Source organism: Myotis yumanensis, unplaced genomic scaffold, assembly GCF_028538775.1.
Source record: "Myotis yumanensis isolate MYYU_CA2020_CCGP unplaced genomic scaffold, mMyoYum1.0.hap1 SCAF_1, whole genome shotgun sequence".
NCBI lineage: Eukaryota > Metazoa > Chordata > Mammalia > Chiroptera > Vespertilionidae > Myotis > Myotis yumanensis.
The window spans coordinates 237940724-237963709 of NW_027223752.1; the positions used below are offsets into that span (position 1 = coordinate 237940724).

The 22986-nt window shown below is 63.3% G+C and overlaps 1 protein-coding gene across 1 annotated transcript in view; it reads left to right on the forward strand.

Moving 5' to 3' along the window:
• SORCS2 (sortilin related VPS10 domain containing receptor 2) overlaps positions 1-22986 on the forward strand; it is a 216281-nt gene that overhangs the window by 166226 nt on the left and 27069 nt on the right. Inside the window, 5 exon segments of the mRNA XM_070399733.1 lie at positions 12937-13101; positions 15910-15983; positions 19554-19618; positions 22243-22361; positions 22847-22936. Of these exon segments, the coding sequence (XP_070255834.1) occupies positions 12937-13101; positions 15910-15983; positions 19554-19618; positions 22243-22361; positions 22847-22936 (513 nt within the window).

Genomic DNA, 22986 nt, shown 5'->3' on the forward strand with positions numbered 1-22986 from the left:
CATCCATCTATCCATCCATCATCTACCCACCATCCACCATCTATCTATTCATTCAATTCATCCATCCATCATCCATCTATCCATCCTTCATTCAGTTATTCATCCACCTATTCATCCATCATCCATCCACTTATCCATCCATCAATCCATCATCCATCCATTCATTCATCCATCCATTCATGTAATTCCTCCATCCAATTCATCCATCCATCATCCATCCATCCACCCATTCAGTTCTTCAATTCATCCATCCACCCATCATCCATTCAGTTCATCCATCCACTCATCTATCCATCCATCCATTCATCCATTCACAATCCAGTGTGGTAAACATTAGTCCAGGCAAGACTTCTGTGCTGTTTTGCTTTTGGCTTCTGTTTTGTTCTGTTCCTTTTCTCTCTGAGCAGAGAGGAGCCCAGGGTGGGACACGTCACACGGGACAGGGAAGTGGAGTGGTTCTCTAGGGGCCGCTGGCAGTTCAGGGCAAAGTGGGTAAGCATGTGGGCCAGGGCACAGGTGTGCACAGGCACTGAGGAGTGGGAGAGCGTAGCCCGTTTGCGAGATGGCTAGCCTCCCAGTGAGGCCTTGAGGGACGCTCTCCAGGAACCCATGGCCTGTCGCGTCCCTGAGCCGGGAGGGGCTCTGTCCCTCTGCTCCCTCGGGCACCCGGGGACCTCAGGGGAGTCTCTGGAAGGTGTTTTTTTTTTGGGGGGGGGGGATCCAGCATGGCTGGTGGGCCCACGTTCAGCGCGTCCCAGTAAAGGGGAAACGGGAGCTCCTGGGCGCGGGAAGAGCCGATCTCCGCCCACCTGGGGACCGGGCGGCACAGGCGTCACCCACAGCCTCGGCCCCGGCAGCAGCCTTTGGAAGCCTGGCTTGGGGTTAAAGACGCTGGGTGAAGTGAGCTCAGGGGGACGTCGTCCTCCCTCCCCCGCCCACCCCGGGCTTCCCGGAGCAGCCCGAGCCCCCACAGGAGACCCGGCCCAGTGGTCAGGGTGCCCACCACGCTGACGGTTGGCGGTTTCCTACAGCCTCCCACTCTCCTCCGGCTCCGTCTGTCCATCCGGGCACCGTGCGAGGGTCCCTTCTCCGTGCGGTGGCAGCCTCCGGGGGATAAGGCAGACTCTCACAGGAGTATAGGGGCCCTGTCCACCCATGGAAACCCACAGGCCACGGGGGAGAGAAACAGCCTTAACTGCACAGCAGCCAGCAGAGCTGCCTCCGCGCTAGAGGCTGTGAGCGGGCTGGCACTCGGCGGCCTTCTCCCCGTGCGGTCGGAAGCCCGGCCTGCGGAGGACCGCCCGGCAGAGCCCGCCCCCCTCCAGGGCGCTGTTGCTCACGCAGCCAGGCCTGCTTATTCGTGTGGGGGCTCAGCGAACACGGGCGGTTGGATGGCTGCAGCGGGAGAGCACATGCGTGCGCGCACACACACACACACACACACAGAGTACTTACATGCATGCACACGTGACACCCATGACCACACATGCATGCATACACAGCCCAAACCCACGGGCTCCGTGCTGTCCTGGCTGGGCTGTCACATTTCCAGTCAGTCACCGTCCACCCCGCCAGCGCCCCCCCCCCCCATAGGCACCACGTGGGCCCCTGAGGAAGCCCCGTCTGTGGGTGGGTGGGTGGGTGAGTCCCTTCTGCCTAATTGTAAAGCCACTGTGATCACCATCACACAGCAGGGCAACGGGCTATTACGGGGACACGCTTCATACTCACAACTTACAGAGCGGGTTTTAAAAACGGGATGGGCTGTAAACCGCGTAATTACCTGGGTGTAAAGCCAGCCACGTGGAAGTTATGTTCTCTCAGTGTGTGTTTTGGAGGCGATTTCTGGCGGAGAGAACTCCGTGTGGTGGGTCCTGTGCAGGCTCCCCAGGCTGCCTGCGATGCCCCAGGCCCCACTCACTGCTCTCATGCCACACGGAGCCTCCCGGGGCCCCAGGCGGTCAGCTGCTCGTCCCCCCTCTCCACATGACAGGTGAGGAGCCCGGACAGGTTGTTGGTACTACTGCTGCTGTGGTGGTGGTTGTTGCTGTGGGTATTGGTTGCTGCTGTGGGTATTGGTTGCTGCTGTGGGTATTGGTTGCTGCTGTAGTGGCTGCTACTGTGGGTGGTGGTTGCTGCTGTGGTGGTTGCTGCTGTGGTGGTTGCTGCTGCGGTGGTTGCTGCTGTGGTTGTTGCTGTGGTTGCTGCTGCGGTCACTGCCCTGCTTGCTGAGCTCTGTAAACTGTCACATTGCACAGTCACAGCCGTTCTGTGAGTTATTGGTCAGGATAATCAAGGTCGGTGGGATGTGATGACATCCTGAGCTGAGTGGGGCCCAGAGATCCCCACATTCTGCCCCGAGTGTGGCCCTGGCCTGGGCTGGCTCTCGAGGGAGAGGGACTGCTGAGAAAGCCACACTGGGCTCCTGCCCGGCCCAGCGGCCTGCTCCTGTCACTGCCCACCCCCAACTTCACCCCAGGCGTGGGGAGAAGAACGAGAGCAGGAGGGGAGCCAGGAGGGTGAGGGTGGGACGGAGGCCCAGGGCCACAGGGCTGACTCGAGGCCACAGAGCTCCAGAGCGCGGCCAGAATTCAGCACAGACCTCCCGGGTTCCACAGCCACTGCTGCTGGGCCTCGGAGGACGGAGCTGGTTATAAAGACAAAAATCCGTGTGGTCAGCGAGGAGGGGACCCCATCACTGGGGGTATCCAAGCAAAGGGGCCCCGTCGCACTGACCCAGCATCAGTGTGCTGGCAGCGCAGCCACTCGGCCGGCCTCCGATTCCTGGTGTCACCCCACCCCCCTTCTCTTCCTCTGTGCCTGTGGAGGGAGGGGGGGGAGGCTGTCCCGGGAGCCTCCACGTGGTCGGTGTCCCTGTGTCTCCGTAGGGAGCGTTGTCCTTACGGCTCTCACGGGACGCAGAGCCGCCGTCACATCGGTCTTCATGTGGTTGCGGAGCCCCCGGGAAATCTCGGAGCTGTTCCCCGAGAATGTAATTAAATCATCACTCATTTGCGGTCGGAGGATGAGGAGGAATTGACACAGCAGACTGTTCATTCTTCCATTACTGCCGCGTACTTGCTGGTTCACCCGGCGCTGACGAGGCATCTGCCAGGGATTCGGCCCGGCCAGCCCGGCCACAGCCTGGCACTAAGAGAAGACGCCACAGGCTCGCTGCTGGCTGGTGGCACCTGGGTAACCAGCCAGGAAGAAGGGTTAGGCGGTGGCACCGTCTCTCATGCGGTCCCTCCCCAGGGACACCAATTTTACAATCGGTCACTGGTTCTTGCTCAGTCCTCGCCATGTTTGGGTTCCCTGGGACTCTGCGCGGCCACTCCCTCTGGCCAGTGGCGCCCCTGCACTGTCCCCTCTGTCCCCTCTGTCCCTCCTCCTCAGGCTCTTTCCCTGACAGACAGTAATGCCACCAGGGCCGCTCTCCTCCCTGCGCCCCAGGCAGGAGCCGGGCCGGGCGGACTTTGCACCTGTCCCCCGCGGTCCTCTCTCCCCATCTCCACGGCCTCCTCACCCCCTGCCCACGGACAGGTCTCCTGGCTGCCTCGCTCCCTCTGTGGCCCGGCCAGTGCCTCCCAGACATCCGCATGGTCAGCGGCTGGACCTCCTGAGTCAATAACCACCAGTCAGTGTTTCCGTGGCTGTCATCTGTCTCACCACGAGACTGTGTGGTGGCCAGTGGACAGTCGGTGCCTTCGCTCTGTCCCAGCACCCGGTGACATCATCTCATGAACCATGGTGACATCATTATCTCCATGGTGACATCATCTCCATGGTGACATCATCTCCGTGAACACATGAATGAAGAGTGACAAGCAGGGTACACCCCGGGCTTTCACGGTGTGGGAGTGAGAGGGGGCTGCCCCCCAGATCCCGTGCCAGCTCCCCCGCCCCCACCCCTGCTGGACGGTGGTTCCGCCCTCTCTGGGACCATCAGGCAGGGACAGGGAGAGTGGCTGCCTCGTGGGGGGCTGTGGGATGTGCACACAGCACGGGGCACGGTGCCAGGCGCGTAGTAAGTGCTCAGTAAACGCGGGACGATGCTTCCCCCCAGTGCTGGTGTCTGCGCCGCGACACCGCGTTTTGTCTGCAACCGGGACTGGCGCTGGCGGTGGCGAGGCGGGGCTCGGGCTGCCGGTGGGGATGGGGTTCGGTACCAAATTGGAGGAATTCGCAGTGACAGGCCGCTCGTTCAGCTCTGCCCTTTCTCGATGCTGTGACCACAGAACATCCACGGTCCCTGCACCGGTGGCCACGGCCTTGCCTTTTGGTGCAGCTGCCACCGCCGCCACCGCCCCCTCGGCACTCGGACGCTCGCCTGAAGCCATGACAGCGGCCGCTCATTGAGGCGAATGCAGCGTTTTAACCGCCTTGACCGGCAGCGGCAACGGTGTCTTGATTTCTAATCGCAAACACTTGAGGAGCTGAAGATGCCAGTTATTCCCAAAGCTGCCACCTTTCTCCGGGAGGCGCCTGAGTCGCGTGGACACCGCGCCACGCGAAGGCGCTGTGAGGCGGTCCTGCTCCTGCTGTTCAGGCCACGGCAGGTGAATGGGCTCACTGTCCCCACCTAATGGGCACTGAGCCCCCCGTCCTGGTGAGAGGCCGTCTCCAAACCACGCACCCAGAGGAAGTGCCGCCCCCTCCGCCCAGCAGGGCGCCCTGAGCTTTGTCTGCAGGCACAGCCCAGGCCAGCGGCTCACTCAGGTCCTGGCGGAAGCCCCTCGGAGCGCGGGGTCCTCAGGACTTGGGGGAGGGGCTGGCGGGCCTCTGGTTTCACTAACGCTACGGACGAGATGACTACCAAGTCCGAGTGGAAGATAATGGTGCCGCGTTACTTTCTGCGCTGACATCTGTTCACCTCCTCCAGTTACATCGACCACACGCAGATCCCACACAGCCTCCGGCCGGAGGGAGGGGAAGGTGGGCCTCTGGCCACGTTCACAGATGTTCTTGGGGACGGTCCTGCATGTCTGTGACGGGCAGGCCAGTGACTGAAGCGGAACCAGCCCTTCCCTGACCAGCGGTGTCGTGGCTGTGCTGGCTGCGTGGCTGTTCCAGGTGCGCGCGGAGGAGGCAGGCGAGGCTCCTGCACCGGCGGGTGGGGGACTGGGTTGCAGGCGACGCCCCGGCATGTGGACCACGGGGGCAGGAGCAGGTCCTGCCACTCGCTGGGCTTCTGGGTTTTGTCTGTAATGGAGACAAAAACCTCCCCCCTCAGCACTGTTGTGAAAATACAACGAGAACGCGAGTGCTGGTGCCAGGTGCAGGCCACGCACGCAGTAGGTGCCCAGCGGATGTTATTGCCTCCTCACCGGCCTGGCCTCTCAGAGGGAGCGCACGTCTTTCAGAGACGAGACTCGGAGACACGAGCCACCGGCACCCGCGCCGAGGACGTGGGTTCAGGGGCTGGCGGCACAGGGACGGCTGCAGCCGGTGACTAAATGGGCACGGGCACAGGTGCGGCACGCCCAGGGCGGGTCTCGGTGGGTGGGTGGTGGACAGTCCCCGTCTCCTGCTGCCCCACCCGCCCTGGTCTGCCCCCTGCAGGCCCGTCCTGCGCTGCAGTCAGAGCAGGAGGTGGGGCATCCGGTTGCGAGAGCCGCTCCATGAGGGTGCAGGGCGCACAGGCCTCGGGACCTGGAGGCAGCCAGGACGGCTGGCACTTGGGGGTCAGCAGGATGAGGTCATGGAGGGGTCATGAGTGCCAGCCTCAGGGGCACGGCAGGTGTCAGGCAGGGACGTGACACGGCGGCTGGCATGACATAAATGCAGATGATCTGTGACTTCGCCAAGAAAGACTTCCGGTTAAGGGAGCACCCAGGTCCTCGTGCTGTGCGTGGGCTCGGCTCAGGACAGGGGCCCCCAGGTGAGGACGGACTCGCCAAGGTCACTGGACACAGACCGCCAGCGCCTCTCGGTCAGACCCCGTCCTGTGCCCTCCTGTGCCCGCGGTTACTCAACCCAGAACCGTGACACGGAGCGGGTTCCTCCTGAAGCCTGGGCGCCGCCTTGCGGTGCTGCCGACCCCGCAGGGTGCGGAGCGGGGGTGGTGGGAGCTCCGTTTGCTCATCGTGACTCACGCAGGCGCGGCAGCTCTGCGCTGATTCTAATTTCAGGCCCGGGGGTGGGCGCCGCTGTGTTTGTCTGTCTCCTCTGTCTGCCTCTCCGCGCGTCAAAGCCGAGCGTCTGTGCCCGCAGCTGGGCACGTCTGTGTGGCCAGGAATAGATGCGGTTGGGTTTAAATAGACACATTACTCAGTGACGCCAGTCCTGGGGGCGGGGGCCCTTGGGGGCTGGACTCGGGAAAGGGCAGACGAAACACGCCCCTCCCCGACGGAGCGGTCTGAATGGGAACCGAGGCTGCGCTGAGCAGCCAGCGTTTGGCGGCGGCAAGAGGGGGTTCTGGGCGCCTCTTTTCTGTTTATTACTCGCGAGCTGGGCTGCGAGGCCGCTGGGACGGGCCACTGCCTGGTGCCGGAGATGGTGGGAGCCGCGGCCTGGGAGAGGGAGCGTGACAGCCGAGCGGGGTGGGGTGCAGCCACCGTGGTTCCTGCAGGGGACACGTGGCAGCGGGTCACAGAGCGACCGTGGAGCCAGCGAGCACTGTGGTGGCGGCAGAGGGCAGAGAACGTCCCGAGGTTCCTCCCGGTGAGGGTGGGCCGGGTGCTGGAGCCCTGCCCTACGCTTCGGACCCTCCTAGGTGCCCAGCGCCCATGACAGGCCAGCACTGCCCATGCCTACCGTTGCCTACCAAGATGCATCGCCTCCTGATGGAGGGAGGATCAGCCACAGACTGGCCAAGTGGCTGGACCTGCGTTGGAGTCAGCGGAGCACATCCAATAAATATGTCAGTAGTAGGATCGACAGTAGAAAACCCCAAACACATGACTTTCTGGGAAAGAAGGAGGGTCCCCCTGTAGAATGTTCTGGTCACACTGAACTCTGCCATTACTGGCTCTTCTTCTCGTCTTTTGAGGCCTGGCTCGGGCGACACCTCCTCTGGGAAGCCCCCAGCCCCAGGCCAGGCTGAGGGCGAGGCGAGTGAGGCTTTAGGGTGCACAATTAGGGAGACACCTCACTCATGCTACAGTAACACACCTGGCTGTCACGGACAGGGAATTCTCGGGGACTGTGCTCAGTCCATTATATACATTGTTTCATTTATCTCTTCTAATGAGCTCAGCCGTGGGAATTCCTATCTTCACGAGCAGCCTGAGGCTCAGAGACATGCATGAACTTGCCCAAGGCTGCACAGCTCCTCAGGGGCCCGGTGAGGACAGGAGCCCAGCTCCGTGTGCCTCCAGCGCCTGCCCGACCCACTTGTGCGAATGCTGTGACTACACTTTGCTCAGGCAGAGTGACCTCCCTGGAGGCCTGGGGCTGTGCTCAGTATCAGCTCCATCCTGCAGATCATCACCCGAGTGGCTGAGCGTGGGTGCTGGCGCCGGAGCCCCAGACCCCAATCAGACTCTCCCTCCCGACACAGGACGCGGCCCCCTGGCCGCCTGTCTCCACTGGCAAATAAGCAGCGATGGCAGCGCCCTCCTCAGGCAGCGGGGAGCCGTGACCTCCGGGGCCTGGTGTGGGCTGTGCTCCTTGGCTGGTTCATTTTGTCACCAGAGGCCAGGGCTGCACAGCTGGTTGGCACACAGCTAGTGGGCACAGAGCTGAAAGCCCGCAGAGGCTGCAGCCTAAAGAAGCCACCTCCCCCCACCCCCATGCAGGGGGCTCAGCACTCAGCAGGGCCCTTGAGAAGTGCAGGCTCTGACCCCACTGAGAGCTGTGGAATGATGGGGCTCCGTGCTGTGTGTCTGGGGCCGTGGCAGAGGGATCCCGGGGTGGCTTAGTGCTCTGAGATGCTTAGTGCTTGTCACCACCGGGCCCCGCGTGTGCACTTGGTACTGGGCCTACGGGGATGTCACCGCACCGGGACCCGCGTGTGCACTTGGTACTGGACCCACGGGTGAGGTCACCGCACCGGGACCCGCGTGTGCACTTGGTACTGGGCCCACGGGTGAGGTCACCGCACCGGGACCCGCGTGTGCACTTGGTACTGGGCCCACGGGGATGTCATCACCAGGGCCCCACGTGTGCACTTGGTACTGGGCCCACGGGTGAGGTCACCGCACCGGGACCCGCGTGTGCACTTGGTACTGGGCCCACGGGGATGTCACCACCGGGACCCGCGTGTGCACTTGGTACTGGGCCCACGGGGATGTCATCACCAGGGCCCCGCGTGTGCACTTGGTACTGGGCCCACGGGTGAGGTCACCGCACCGGGACCCGCGTGTGCACTTGGTACTGGGCCCACGGGGATGTCACCACCAGGGCCCCGCGTGTGCACTTGGTACTGGGCCCACGGGGATGTCACCACCGGGACCCGCGTGTGCACTTGGTACTGGGCCCACGGGTGAGGTCACCACCGGGACCCGCGTGTGCACTTGGTACTGGGCCCACGGGTGAGGTCACCGCACCGGGACCCGCGTGTGCACTTGGTACTGGGCCCACGGGGATGTCACCACCAGGGCCCCGCATGTGCACTTGGTACTGGGCCCACGGGGATGTCACCACCGGGACCCACGTGTGCACTTGGTACTGGGCCCACGGGGATGTCACCACCAGGGCCCCGCGTGTGCACTTGGTACTGGGCCCACGGGTGAGGTCACCGCACCGGGACCCGCGTGTGCACTTGGTACTGGGCCCACGGGGATGTCACCACCAGGGCCCCGCGTGTGCACTTGGTACTGGGCCCACGGGGATGTCACCACCGGGACCCGCGTGTGCACTTGGTACTGGGCCCACGGGTGAGGTCACCGCACCGGGACCCGCGTGTGCACTTGGTACTGGGCCCACGGGGATGTCACCACCAGGACCCGCGTGTGCACTTGGTACTGGGCCCACGGGGATGTCACCACCGGGACCCGCGTGTGCACTTGGTACTGGGCCCACGGGGATGTCACCACCGGGACCCGCGTGTGCACTTGGTACTGGGCCCACGGGTGATGTCACCGCACCGGGACCCGCGTGTGCACTTGGTACTGGGCCCACGGGGATGTCACCACCGGGACCCGCGTGTGCACTTGGTACTGGGCCCACGGGGATGTCACCACCGGGACCCGCGTGTGCACTTGGTACTGGGCCCACGGGTGAGGTCACCACCGGGGCCCCGCGTGTGCACTTGGTACTGGGCCCACGGGTGAGGTCACCGCACCGGGACCCGCGTGTGCACTTGGTACTGGGCCCACGGGGATGTCATCACCAGGGCCCCGCGTGTGCACTTGGTACTGGGCCCACGGGGATGTCACCACCAGGGCCCCGCGTGTGCACTTGGTACTGGGCCCACGGGTGATGTCACCACCTGGGCCCCGCGTGTGCACTTGGTACTGGGCCCACGGGGATGTCACCACCGGGACCCGCGTGTGCACTTGGTACTGGGCCCACGGGGATGTCACCACCGGGACCCGCGTGTGCACTTGGTACTGGGCCCACGGGTGACGTCGCCATTGGGACCCGCGTGTGCACTTGGTACTGGGCCCACGGGTGACGTCGCCATTGGGACCCGCGTGTGCACTTGGTACTGGGCCCACGGGTGACGTCGCCATTGGGACCCGCGTGTGCACTTGGTACTGGGCCCACGGGTGACGTCACCGCACCGGGACCCGCGTGTGCACTTGGTACTGGGCCCACGGGTGACGTCGCCATTGGGACCCGCGTGTGCACTTGGTACTGGGCCCACGGGTGACGTCGCCATTGGGACTCAGGCTCCAGATGAAGCTGTTGACTGTTTCCTGCTCACGTGTTGCCTCTGATTTCAAGCCCCCGGCCCCCTGGGCCAGCACCTAGCGCAGGTGCCGTATGTCCCCGGAATAGCACGCGGTGAAAATACTCCGATTAAAATAGTCTGGATCCCAGTTTGGAAGAATAGTCTGCCAGCCGCCGCTGCTGGGGGCGATGCTAATGGAGTTGTTTTTTGCTCCACGATTCCTTTCCTCGTCAGCACTTTGGTCGTCCCCCATCTTCCTGGCTCACTCATCCCCCTGAGGCCACAGTAGCCCGATCCAGATCAGCGCCCTCCCACCTCAGCGCCACGCTCCGCGGGGCTCTGGCCCTAACTGTGCTGTGATGGGGAGGCACCCCGGGCCCAGGGCCCTTGTTCTGGAAGAGCACCAGTGCCTGTTTATTGGGCTCGGCCACCTGCTGGGCAGGAGATGTGGCCGTGACAAACACATGGGCCTCGCCAGGCTGCACAGCCTCCCAGCCCAGAGGGAAAGGCAGACTCTCAAAGAGAACACTAGGGAACGTTGGGCTGGACCAAAGGAATGAACAGATGCTGGGAAAGAGCAGGGGAGTGATCAGAATAACGTATCACGGAGGGCTTCCCGGAGGAGGTGACCTTTGAAATGCGCCTTGGTGCATGAGGAGGTACTTGACAACCAGATAACAAGGGGAAGGGTGTCTCTATCATAAAAACAAACTGCACTCATGTTGGGGGGAGGGGTACCTGCAAAGCAGGGGTCCCCGAAAGAAATGAGAAACAGTCAGCTTTGTTGAAGTTGCCCAGAGTTTGGGGCTCAGAAAATTTGAAAGAAAGTATTTTAATTTTATCACACATGGATTTTTGTGTCGTTTTGACATTTGAAAACCTGTTTCTGAATTAGCAGCGGTGAGCGGGGAGGTGTCTCGGTCCCGCCGTGTGTTCCGGGTGTGAACAGGTGTGAATGGCCTCAGCGAACTGGAGAAACACACCAGGTGGCCGAGGTGGCTGACGCCCACGCGTGTGGGGTGGGAGCGGTGAAGCTGAGCGACAGGCAGGGCAGGGACCCTGCCCATGTGCCTTGGTCCTGAAACACCCTCCCATGGGTCGACCATCCATCTGGTGTCACCTCCTGCAGGAAGCCCTCCTTCTTGCCCTCAGCCCTGCCCTGCACTGGGTGCTGGTTTTTTTTAAAATATATATTTTATTGATTTTTTACAGAGATAAAGGGGGAGAGATAGAGAGTTAGAAACATCAATGAGAGAGAAACATCGATCAACTGCTTCCCGCACATCTCCTACTGGGGATGTGCCCGCAACCAAGGTACATGCCCTTGACCGGAATCGAACCTGGGACCCTTCCGTCCGCAGGCCGACGCTCTATCCACTGAGCCAAACCAGTTTCGGCTGGGTGCTGTTTTTCCCTCCCCTGAAGCCCGTGTGTACCCAAGCCCTTTGCTTGCTCCGTGGCTTTGTGTGATATGTGATACTTGAGCAGTGAAGAGGCATGGACGCGTGGGATTGTTCAATGATTTCTGTAGCGAGGTCACTTACGTGCCCCTGGGAGTGGAGAAAAGTAAACAATGCCCTTCGGAGTCGCAGCTGAGGTGGAGCTACTCATTCACTCATTCATTCATTCATTCATTCATTCGTGCATCTGTGTCTCCACCAGGCCTGGCCCAGATGCCAGTGGTTCTAAGAAGGACCGGAGCCCCACCCCTGTGCTCAGGGCAGTCTGAGGGGGGAGGTCAGGAAGTAAATAATAATTTCATCATAACACTTTGAAAACTGCATTGTAAGAAAAGCGCCTTTCTTATTTTAAATTATTTGTTGATTTTGAGAGAGAGAAGCATCAGCTTTTGTCCTACTGATTCATGCATTCGCTGGTTGATTCTTGTACGTGCCCTGACCGGGGATCGAACCTGCAACCTTGGTGTGTCAGGATGATGCTCTACCAGCTGAGCTGCCCCTCCAGGGCCACGAAAAGCACTTTCATGAGGGAAACCGGGCTTCCCTGGCCAGAGGCCCGGCAGCATGCAAGTCTCCGCCCTGCGGGGAGCGCAGAGCCCGGCCCGGAGCCCGGCCCGGAGCCCGGCCCGGATGTTGCGTGAACCGTGTCCAGCGAGCTGTGTAGGGGTCTTGGTGACCGGTAGCGGTTCCCCGATTGCCCGGGGAAGCCGGGTGCGGTGCGGGGCACTGAGAAGCAGAAGGACGATGGTTATGTCAAGGAAGCCGCGGAGCCTGGAAGAGCTCGCAGCAGCCAGAGCCGGGCAATTTGGGCAACTCGGTAACAATATGACACCCACTTACAACTCAGAGTCTAAAATGCATATTCATGAGTTCACAGCGATGCAAATGAATGTTGAACAAGTAAATAAACGGGGAGATGAGAGGAATCTCCCAATATCCCCCCCACCCCCCACCCTCCCCCCACCCCCCCCCCACCCTCCCCCCATCCCCCTGTGTGGAAGAATTTCCAATAATGACTGTAGCTACTCCACCCCCCGGAGGGAGCCCACCCCCACTCCTCAGGTATGGGCTGTGCCGAGGTGTCCCCCACAGGGACAGTGAGGCGGAGCACAGAAAGCTGTGCCCACCCCTCCCTGCAGCGCCCCCGAAACCCTGGGCTCGGGAGTCACGCTCACACCTGCACCTTGGCTCCCTCCTGCGTGGCCTGTGGCCTCAGTGGTTTGCCTCCCATCTCTGCGCCTCAGTTTCCCTACATGCCAAGCGAGACGCCACTGTGTCATTGGAGTCGCCTCGTGGAGTTCTGAGGAGGACAGCCTGGCCGCAGCCTGTTAGACTCTCACCGCAGGGGCACCCCACTCTGCAGACCAGGAAGCTGAGGCACAGAATGGGACGTGGCTGTGTGGCCGAGGCAGCGGAGCCCTGGTGTCCGAGTGTGGCCCCCACGTGCTGGCCCCTCAGTGCTCACCCCTTAGTGCTGACCCCTCCGCGCTGACCCCTCAGTGCTGACCCCTCCGCGCTGACCCCTCAGTGCTTACCCCTCAGTGCTGCCCCCTCAGTGCTGCCCCCTCAGTACTGACCCCTCAGTGCTGGCCCCTCAGTGCTCACCCCTCAGTGCTGGCCCCTCAGTGCTGGCCCCTCAGTGCTCACCCCTCAGTGCTGACCCCTCAGCACTGCCCCACCCGCTGGCCTGTGTTTCAGATCCTCTTCCTCAGCTCCTCGCTCAGCAGCGGGGAGCAGAACCTGTTCCTGAGCACGGACGAGGCCACCACCTTCCAGAAGCAGCTCGTGCCCTTCACCGTGGACAAGCTGATCTTCCACCCCAAGGACGAGGACAAGGTCCTGGCCTACACCAAGGAGGGCCAGGTGAGTGGGCGGGACGGGCGGCGTGGGGCTGCGGCCGAGTGTGTGTGTGTGTGTGTGTGTGTGTGCGTGTCTATGTGTCTGTCTGTATATGTGTACATATGCATGTATTTTTTTTATTGATTTAGAGAGCAAGAGGAAGGAAGGGAGAGAGAGAGAGAGAGAGAGAGAGAGAGAGAGAGAGAGAGAGAGAGAGACCGAAAGACCGGCTGCCTCCTGCAGGCCCTCTACTGGGGATCAAGCCTGAAACCCGGGCATGTGCCCTGAGCGGGGATGGAACCAGTCACCGTTCGGTGCCTGAGACGATGCCCAACCAATTGAGTGGCACTGCCAGGGCTATTCTTGCAGGTGTTAGCCGCGTAACTGTACGTCCCTGGTGCACGTGTTCCTGCTTATGTCCTGGGGTGTTTGCCTTTGCTAAGCAGGAACATCGTATTTCCGCGCAATTGGCGGTGCGTTCTAAAACCACCTCCCGTGAGAGCAAACGGGAGAGGCTTCGCCAGGTTCCAGGGCGGGAGCCGTCAGTGCAGGTGGCTCAGCGAGGGTAGCCGTCCATTATGCTCAGGTCTGCAAGATGGGAATTGCTACCGTGAGCGGACGCTGTGCATCCTTGAGCGACTTACTTACCCTCTCTGAGCTTAAGTTCTGTGGTGTGTGCATGTGCGTGTGTGCATGCGTGTGTGCGGAATGAAGTGGCGTTTAACAAGCCCTGAGCTCTGTCCAGGCTCCATGAGAGGCCACAGCCGCTATGCAAACCCAGTCCCACCGCCCGTGTTTACTGAGCACCTGCTACCTACGCGCCTGCCAACAAGGCGCTGAGTCCCTGGCCCTCCTGAGGCTTCTGTTCCAGGGCACGGGAGCTCCCCAAACAGCCCTTCCTCAGCCCTGGCCGGTGTGGCTCAGTGGCTAGAGCGTCGGCCTGCGGACTGAAAGGTCCCGGGTTTGATTTCGGTCCAGGGCACATGCCTGGGTTTGTGGCTCAGTCTCCAGTAGGGGGCATTCGGGAGGCAGCCAATCAATGATTCTCTCTCATCATTGAGTTTCTATCTCTCTCTCCCTCTCCCTTCCCCTCTGAATCAATAAAAATATATATATATTTAAAAACCCTTTCTCAGTATCATAGGTGATCATTTCCGATCACAGACCCTGGACAAGTGTCAGGAGACAGTGGCCTGCCACCTGTTTGTGAATAAAGTTTTATTGGCACAGGCCTGCCAGTTGCGTGCTGTCCCCGGCTGCTTTCCTGCTCCAGGGGCAGGGATGGGCAGTCGCCACAGAGACCGCAGGGCTTTACAGGAAAGGGTTGCAGCCCCGGCCCCGGCCCTGACCAGGGTGGGTGCTCATTCATTCAGGGCCCCCAGCAGTGAGGGCCGGGCTGAGTGTGTGACAGGTGGGCAGGGCTGAGTGTGTGACAGGTGAGCGGGGCTAGGCATCCTGACAGGTGAGCGGGGCTGTGTGTGACAGGTGAGCGGGGCTCAGTGTGTGACAGGTGAGCGGGGCTCAGTGTGTGACAGGTGGGCGGGGCCGGGTGTGTGACAGGTGGGCGGGGCTGAGTGTGTGACAGGTGGGCGGGGCCGGGTGTGTGACAGGTGGGCGGGGCTGAGTGTGTGACAGGTGAGCGGGGGGTCAAGTGTGTGACAGGTGAGCGGGGCTCAGTGTGTGACAGGTGAGCGGGGCTGAGTGTGTGACAGGTGGGCGGGGCTGAGTGTGTGACAGGTGGGCGGGGCTGTGTGTGACAGGTGAGCAGGGCTGAGTGTGTGACAGGTGGGCGGGGCTAGGCATCCTGACAGGTGAGCGGGGCTGAGTGTGTGACAGGTGAGCGGGGCTGAGCGTGCTGACAGGTGAGTGGGGATGAGCGTGTGACAGGTGGGCGGGGCTGAGTGTGTGACAGGTGGGCAGGGCTGAGTGTGTGACAGGTGAGCGGGGCTAGGCATCCTGACAGGTGAGCGGGGCTGTGTGTGACAGGTGAGCGGGGCTCAGTGTGTGACAGGTGAGTGGGGCTCAGTGTGTGACAGGTGGGCGGGGCCGGGTGTGTGACAGGTGGGCGGGGCTGAGTGTGTGACAGGTGGGCAGGGCTGAGTGTGTGACAGGTGAGCGGGGCTAGGCATCCTGACAGGTGAGTGGGGCTGTGTGTGACAGGTGAGCGGGGCTCAGTGTGTGACAGGTGAGCGGGGCTCAGTGTGTGACAGGTGGGCGGGGCCGGGTGTGTGACAGGTGGGCGGGGCTGAGTGTGTGACAGGTGGGCGGGGCCGGGTGTGTGACAGGTGGGCGGGGCTGAGTGTGTGACAGGTGAGCGGGGTCGAGTGTGTGACAGGTGAGCGGGGCTCAGTGTGTGACAGGTGGGCGGGGCTGAGTGTGTGACAGGTGGGCGGGGCTGTGTGTGACAGGTGGGCGGGGCTGAGTGTGTGACAGGTGGGCGGGGCTGTGTGTGACAGGTGGGCGGGGCTGAGTGTGTGACAGGTGAGCGGGGCTGAGCGTGTGACAGGTGGGCGGGGCTCGGCGTGGTGACAGGTGAGCGGGCCAGCTGGGGGCCCAGGAGCAGCCAGCTTTGCAGAGAAGCGGGAAATAGGACTGGGCGGTGGCCCCGGGTTCCCCTGCTCCGCCTCCCTCCTGGCTCCCCAGCTGCCTGTGGTCCGAGGGCCCTTCAGGGAGCCCACACCCGCCTCTGGCCTCTGTGGGCTGCCCCAGCCGCTGGGAGTGCAGGGCCGGCCCCCAGGTCCTCCGCGGAGGCGGGTTCCCCAGGAGCCGGGATGGGCTCTGGGGAGAGGCTCTGCCTGACCACGCGCCTGTCTCTCTTCTCTCCGCCCCAAGCTCTACGCGTCCTGCGACCTGGGGAGGAAGTGGCTGCTGCTGCACGAGCAGGTGACCAAAGACCACGTGTTCTGGTGAGCGCGCATCCCTTGGTCCCGCGGGCCCCCTCCCCGCCCCAGCTCAGGGCTCCCTGCTCCCGCTCTGTCCCAGTCCTGCCCGTCCCCACCCCTGGGACCTCCAGAGGGTCCCTAGGCTCTGCTGGGCGATGCAGGCGCGGGGAGGGCTCTGGGGCTGGCCCTCCGGCCACGCGTGCACTTGGCCTGTAGTTGAGGGGGGGATGGCTCCTGGGCTGTGCTCTCGTGGGAGCCGTGTTCTAGTCTCATGCACCAGCCAGGCCAGCCTGGGGCCCAGGCATCCTGTGTTGGGTGAGGGAGGGAGGCCCACGCAGGACAAGCACCCGCCAAGCACCTGCCGAGGCCGGGCAGCGAGGCAGGAGGAGCCGCTCAGAGGCTCCCCGCCGCCGCCTTTCTGCGCAGCTGCCTCTGGAGACGCTCCCTGCTTTCAACCTGATTGCTCTGCCTTGCACACGTGCGTGAGCACACACATTCACACTCACACACACATACACACTCTCACACACACACGCACACACACACAGGAGCAGCTCCCTGCCCTCTCTTGCCACACGCGCTCATGCGAGGCGTGGCGAGGAGCTGGTCTGCTGAGCCCGCCTGCGAAGGAAGCCTTTGTCCTCCATTGGGAACCCTGGCTCCCGGGTGCGGGTTTCGCTGGGGCGGAAGCGATGCCCTCTCTCCCGTGGCCGCCCACGGAGGGGAGGGCCGGTTCCTTCCTTGGAAACCGTAGCCCTGCCTCAATCATCAGCCTGGTCACTGAGGCAGCTGCTGGCCGAGGGCTCACAGGCTGGGAGGGGGCGAGGCGGTGGGGCCTCTGAGTGGAGGCGGCCTGGGGGTGGGGGCTGACAGAGCTGCTGGCTTTGCCTTAGGGAAGGGGGGGAGGCAGTCCCGGCCCTGCGCCGTCCCTGCTCACCAGAGACCCCTCAGCCAGAGAGGGAAGCCGCCCGCAGGGCCTGGGAGCAACCTGGCGCCCAGCCAAGCGTTGGGATCACAGTACTCCTCCCCCAAGTTCCTCCGATGCTCCCGTGGTTGTGCGTGAGCGATAACCACTCCACACGCTGGGCCCGGGCCCCGGGTCCCCTGGGAGGTGGCGGCGGCAGCGACGGGCCCTGTTGTCAGCGGCGAAGATGCTGTTTTGACAGCACGTCCGGGCGTTCATGCGTGAGCTGGCCGCGGAACTGCCGAGGCCCGTGTCTGTCTGACGCTCGGCTTCGGCTTTTCTGAGCTGCAAACAAGTGAGCTCCTCAGAGCGGCCTCGTGGGGCCTCGGGGAGGGCGGCGTGCGGACCTACTGCGCTCTGGGCCCCCACAGGCCCCGCGCACCCCTCCCCCTTCGTGTCTCAGCGCCCCGAAAGTGCAGGCATCATGGCTGCCAGCGACTGCCACGCTGTGAGCACTGACCGTCCACCGGCACCGGCCGCAGGCCCAGTGTCTCAGGCCTGGCGAGCACACAGCAGCCCCGACATCCGTCCTCACGCTGCCGAGGGCGCCTGAGACCCGCCCTGGGATGTTGGTCCTGGTCGCACTGCCGGAAGCAGCAGCCCGGCCGCACCGCCTCTGCCCGTGGCCAGTGGCCATGCTGTCGGTCACTGTGCTGGGCAGTGTGGCTGCCTGCACTTTCCGGGGAAGCGTGTCTGCTTCTCCCTCGGCCTTGGTGCGGGCCAGCGGCAAGGCCTCTGTCAGGGAGGGGGGAGGGGGGCGGGAGCGAGGCCCCCCTCTAGGCTGGGGCGCTGCCTTCGAGGGGCCTCAGACCCGAGTACGTCAGTGCTGCCCTCGCATCCAGGAGAGCAAGTCAGTCCTGAGCTCCCGCAGCACCTGACCCCGGGGCTCATACACGCTGTACTCACAGAGCCTAGATGAGCACTCCACCTTGCCATCGCGACTCTGCTGAGGGACAGGGTGCACACACGCACACAGACATGCACACAGACATGCACACACGCATACACACGTGCACACACATGCACATATGCATACTCACGCACACACACACGCTCTACTCACAGAGCCTAGATGAGCACTTCACCTTGCCATCGCGACTCCGCTGAGGGACAGGGTGCACACACGCGCACAGACATGCACACACATGTACACACGCGCGCACACATGCATAAGCACGCACACACACGCATACATGCTCTACTCACGAGAGCCTAGATGAGCACTTCTTGCCATCGCGACTCCGCTGAGGGTCCGGGTGACTGGTGTGGCGCCCATAGTTCAGAGGCCGGGGCACTACAGGGGTCCCCACCTGCTCCCCCCATGGCACGTCTGCTGGCCGTGGCACTCAGACTCAGCATCCCCTTGTCCCGTGGGGCCACCTGGTCCCTGGAGATGCTTGGGAGGCAGGTTGAAAACTGAAAAGGGCTGACTGGGCGGTGTCAGTGGTGGGGGAGGGGCCGTGGGAGACAGAGAGCCTGCGGGGACCTCTCGTCACCTGTGGGGACACCGTGGGGCGGCCGCAAGGAAGACAGGGTGCTCCCCTGGGCCTGAGCGACCGCGGGAAGCGACCTCTGCGTGCTGACCCTCGTGAGCTCTTGGCACAGTGTGCTGCAGGGTCCCTGTCCCTCCGGGAGGAGTGGCTTGCTGGGGGGTTTGTCATTGTCACGTTGGCTCGGATGTTATTGCAGTAAAGCACCCAGCTCACCAGACCCAGGTGCTCACGCTCAGGAGGAGGCGGAGTCGTTGGGGGCTTGGAAGGGAGGTGACGTAGCAAAGGAAATGGCAGGTGGAGCACAGGTGGCACACGACACAGCAACAGCTGGGGCCCCGCCCAGATCTCCGCTGGGTTCCTTCCCGACAGAGAGCCTGCCCCTGGCCTCCTGCGGGGCCCTGTGCTGGGCAGCCCGGGGCCTGGGGCCCTGTGCTCGGCACCGACACAGCCGGCCTGCCTGGTCCCCTGAGCACACAGCCCTCGGAGCTGCGGTCCCTCCTCCTCAGCTCCCTGACGGCTCCCTCCGCAGCCACGGTGCCCACCGGGTCCCAGGCACATGCCCGCCGTGTGCCCGAGCCCCTGGGCCACCATCACCGTGGGGGAGTGAGGGGAGCAGCAGCCGAGACCAGTGACTTCCCAGGGCGCACTGTGCGGGGTGGGGTGGCCGGGAGCCCCGGGGTGAGGGAGAGCCCTGGAGGGAAGCCCGCCTCCGGACTGACAGCTGTGCACCCTTGGGGCCGGCGCTTTGCTTCTCTGAGCCTCAGTTTCCTAACCTGCAAAATTCGGGCGATATTCCCAGGCCTGCCGCTGGCTCCCAAGTTCATTTTGATCAAAAACAAAACCAAATACCCGCCAACACACACACACACACACACACACACACGCCTGCGCACGTCTTGTGTAAGGGGCGCGTCCTGTGGAAACGGTGCAGATAGAACGCTCAGCAAACCCGGCCCCGCCAAGCGCACACCCCCAGGAGCCGTGGCGCCTTGGAGGAGACTGGCCTCCAGCCCACAGCGAGCGTGGTCTCCGGCTCGGGAGGCCACGGGCCACATGGGGTGCGGGACACGGACACGGGCTCCATGCCCGGCTTGGGGACCCCATTCCCGATGCCAGCCTGAGCCCCCTCTTTTCCAGGGCTGAGTCTGGAGTGGGCGCCGGCCCGGACCTGGTCCACATGGAGGTCCATGACCCCGCAGGAGGTAAGCCAGGCTGGGCCCGGACAGGTCCTGGAGCCGCTCTCCTCGGGCCCTGCACGGCCAGTCCCACACGTGCGGCTGCGGCAGCACCTTCAACGTGCTTGTCCTGTGAAGGGAGGGAACCGGAAGCCGGGCGCTCCGCTCCGGTGGGAAGTCTGTTCCTCACCCAGTCCCACCCCAGGCTCGCTGAGGTCTGTGGAGGCCTCCACTAGCTCCCCCTCCGTGGGGTGGGGCTCCATGCTGGGGACTCAGGTGAACAGAGACCCCTGCCCCTGGCATGGGGGCAGCAGACACAATCCGCCATCTTGCAGGTGCAGCCAGGGGGCAGCAGGGAGGGGAGGAGACGGCAGGGCCCCAGCTGCCTGCAGTCCCTGCTCTGGCCACACCCGCCTGGGGACCCCGGGCACCACACCTCCTCCTGCTGTTTCTCTGGGAGCAGAGCCCTCGGCAGGCGCGCACTGACATGGGCGCTGACATGTGCGAGCAGCAGTTCCCTGCGCAGGGCGAGCTCCGTGGAGGTAGTCAGGGCCGGCAGCTCCCAGCCCGCCTGTGGCCTGTGCCACCACGGGAGCCTGGACTAGCGACCTCACCACCCTGCACCTCCGTCTCTCTGACTGTGAAATCGGTCAGTGCACCCTGGTGCTCAGCCCGGGTCGTGAGGGCGCTCCGGAAGGACGCTGTGCAGGTCCTGTCCTCTCCCAAACCCTCAGCTCTTCCCTGGACCCGGGACTGTCGGTCCTCTGCTCCCCCAGGAGAGCCACGTGGCCACGCCCCTTCTCGGCTCCAGGGGCAAACTCTGTCCTGGCTGGAGGAGGTGCGGTGCCGGTGTCCCCAGGGGAGTGTGGCCAGAGCAGGGACTGCAGGCAGGCGGGGGCCTCCTCGCTCTTCCCCTCCCTGCTGCCCCCGGGCTATACCTGCAAGATGGCTGATTGTGTCTGTGGCCCCACAGGCAGGGGCAGGGCTGGAGAATGGCCACGGTGGCTGTTACAGCACAGACGTGGGCAGGTGCCATAACCAGGGCTTTATTCCCGCCCTACAGCCCCTCGGCTCCGTGAGAGTGGCGTTCATCTGTCTTGTTGGTACCTGGCCTGGAACACGGGCATCACCACTGCGAGAGTCAATGAATTAGAGAGAGTGAGTGAGTGATTGAGAGAGTGAGTGAGTAAATGAGTGAGTGAGTGAGAGAGTGGGTGAGTGGGTGAGTGAGTGGGTGAGTGAGTGAGTGAGTGAGTGAGTTAACAGGTAAGTGAATGAGTGAGTGAGTGAGTGACTTGCCACCCTTAGGCCTGACCTAGGACGGTCCCCACCGCGTGTCCAGCCAGGCAGGCCCTGGGCAGCACACCCACTGTTGGCCGCAGGGAGTGACGAGGCCGCTTCCAGGGGAAGTGGCGGGTTCGGGAGGCAGTGGCAGTGGCACAGGGCGGCTGACCGTGTGGCTGACGTGCCGCTGAGTCACTGCCCAACACTCCCCGAGGTGAGCGTTCAGACCCACTTAGTGGAGGAGCTGGCGCTGAGGCTGCCCCGCCAGGGAAGGGTTAACGGGTCCTCCGGCCCCCGCCTGGGTCCCGCAGCGCTCTCCCCGGGCCAGGCCCCCGGCCCTGGGCAGGAGGTGCCCCGAGGTGCCGAGGATGCCGGCAGCCTTGCTGGGCCCCACTTTTGTTCCTGTGACTGAACCCCACCCCAGTCCCACAAGCTGGAGGGAGGAGCTCCCCACAGCACATGGCTCCAACCCCTCCTACAACTCCGGGGAGCCCCAACCCCGGGAAAACGGCCTGGAAAGAAAGACCACGCTGCCCGGCCAGTGCACGCTCAGCGTTACTCCCTGTGGATTCAGCAAAGGGGCGAGAGCTGCCCGGTCAGGCAGACAGACGGGCAGGCCCACCCCGTTTAAACAGCAGGGCCCCCAGGAAGGGGAGGGGTCCGTGCCAGGGTCGGCATTGTGTGTGCCCAGCGTGGCCCCGTGCCATCCCTCCCGTGGGTGACTGCACGGGCCCAGGGCGGCCGGGTCGATGGCCCGTGTGGGCCTCCTGCCCAGCCAGCGTGGGTCAGCCTGAGGTCCTCCCGCCAGGTGGTCCCGGGCCCGTGGTGCGCGGGCACGGAGGGCAGGAGGGGAGGGGCATGGGCCGCGGGCAGGTGTGCTCACGCCGCGCTCGGTTCCGGCGCTCACCCGCTGGGCTTTGACCGGGTCAGCGAACGCTCCTGTCAGACGCCAGCTGGTGACTCAGCTGACGGGCCACGCGGTCACTGCCACCAGTGGGCTCTGTCGCTCTGAAAACAGCCACAGGCGACACGGGCGTGGCCTTGCCTTAGGAAAAGTGGTGGCAAAAGATGTCCGTGCTTTAGACTCGCACCCAACCTCTCCCTCGGCCTCCGTCTTCTCACCTGTAAGATGGGGCCACCGGCAGCTTCCTGAGGGGTAAAGAGCTCGTGGCCCAGAGGCCCCCCCCCCCCGCCCCCGCACACACACACAGCAGCGGCTGTGGCCACAGGGCAAGTCCCTTAAAATGCCAACCCACCAACAAACCCCCGGGGTGGTACCAGCGGGTGGACAGAGCCAGGACGGCCCCGCCTTCAGTGCGTCTGGGCGACTCTATAGATTTCAGCTGCCCGACGGCTCTCCTCCGCAGGCATCCGGTTCGTCACCGCCCATGTCCGCAACTGCTCCAGCCGGACGCTGAGCTCGCTGTTCGCAGGCCCCATAGACCACCGGTCCCTGCTCCTGCAGGACGAGTACATCTTCTTTAAGGTGCTGGCACTGCGGGCTCCCGGGAGCGGCATCAGGGGACGGGGGTACCAGGGGAAATGCAGTCACTGGGCAGGAGGCAGTTTGATGTTCAAGTGCTACTGAGTCACAGTTTCCCTGTGGCTGTGGCTGCAGGCGCCCCCTCCACGGCCCCGCAAAGCCCATCCCCGGGCCGGGGCGCTGGCCTTTCCTGGATACCTCAGTCCACCTTGTTCCATACTCAGATGCAGAGCAACAAGGTGTTGATAGAGGAGGAAAGAGATTAGTTCTCACTGAAGGAGGTGGAGGAAGGCTTCTCAGAGGAGGGGTGTTTGGGTATGGGGCTTTGAAGGATGAATAGGAGTTTGTCTATTTCAGGCAGAACAGGTACAAGCAAAGTACAAGGGCATATTTTCGCGTGCTGAATACAAAGCGTAGTTTTTGATTCATGAGGATCTGGATGGAAAGGGAACCTAACCCCTCAAAAACGTGCTGCTCTCTCCTGTTAGGCAACGTCGAGCAACCAGACCAGATACTATGTGTCTTACCGTCATAACGAGTTTGCCCTGATGAAGCTGCCGAAGTACGCGTTGCCGAAGGTGAGAGGATTCCTCGCCTCCCCCCACCCCCCGCCCCCTGCCCCGCTGCG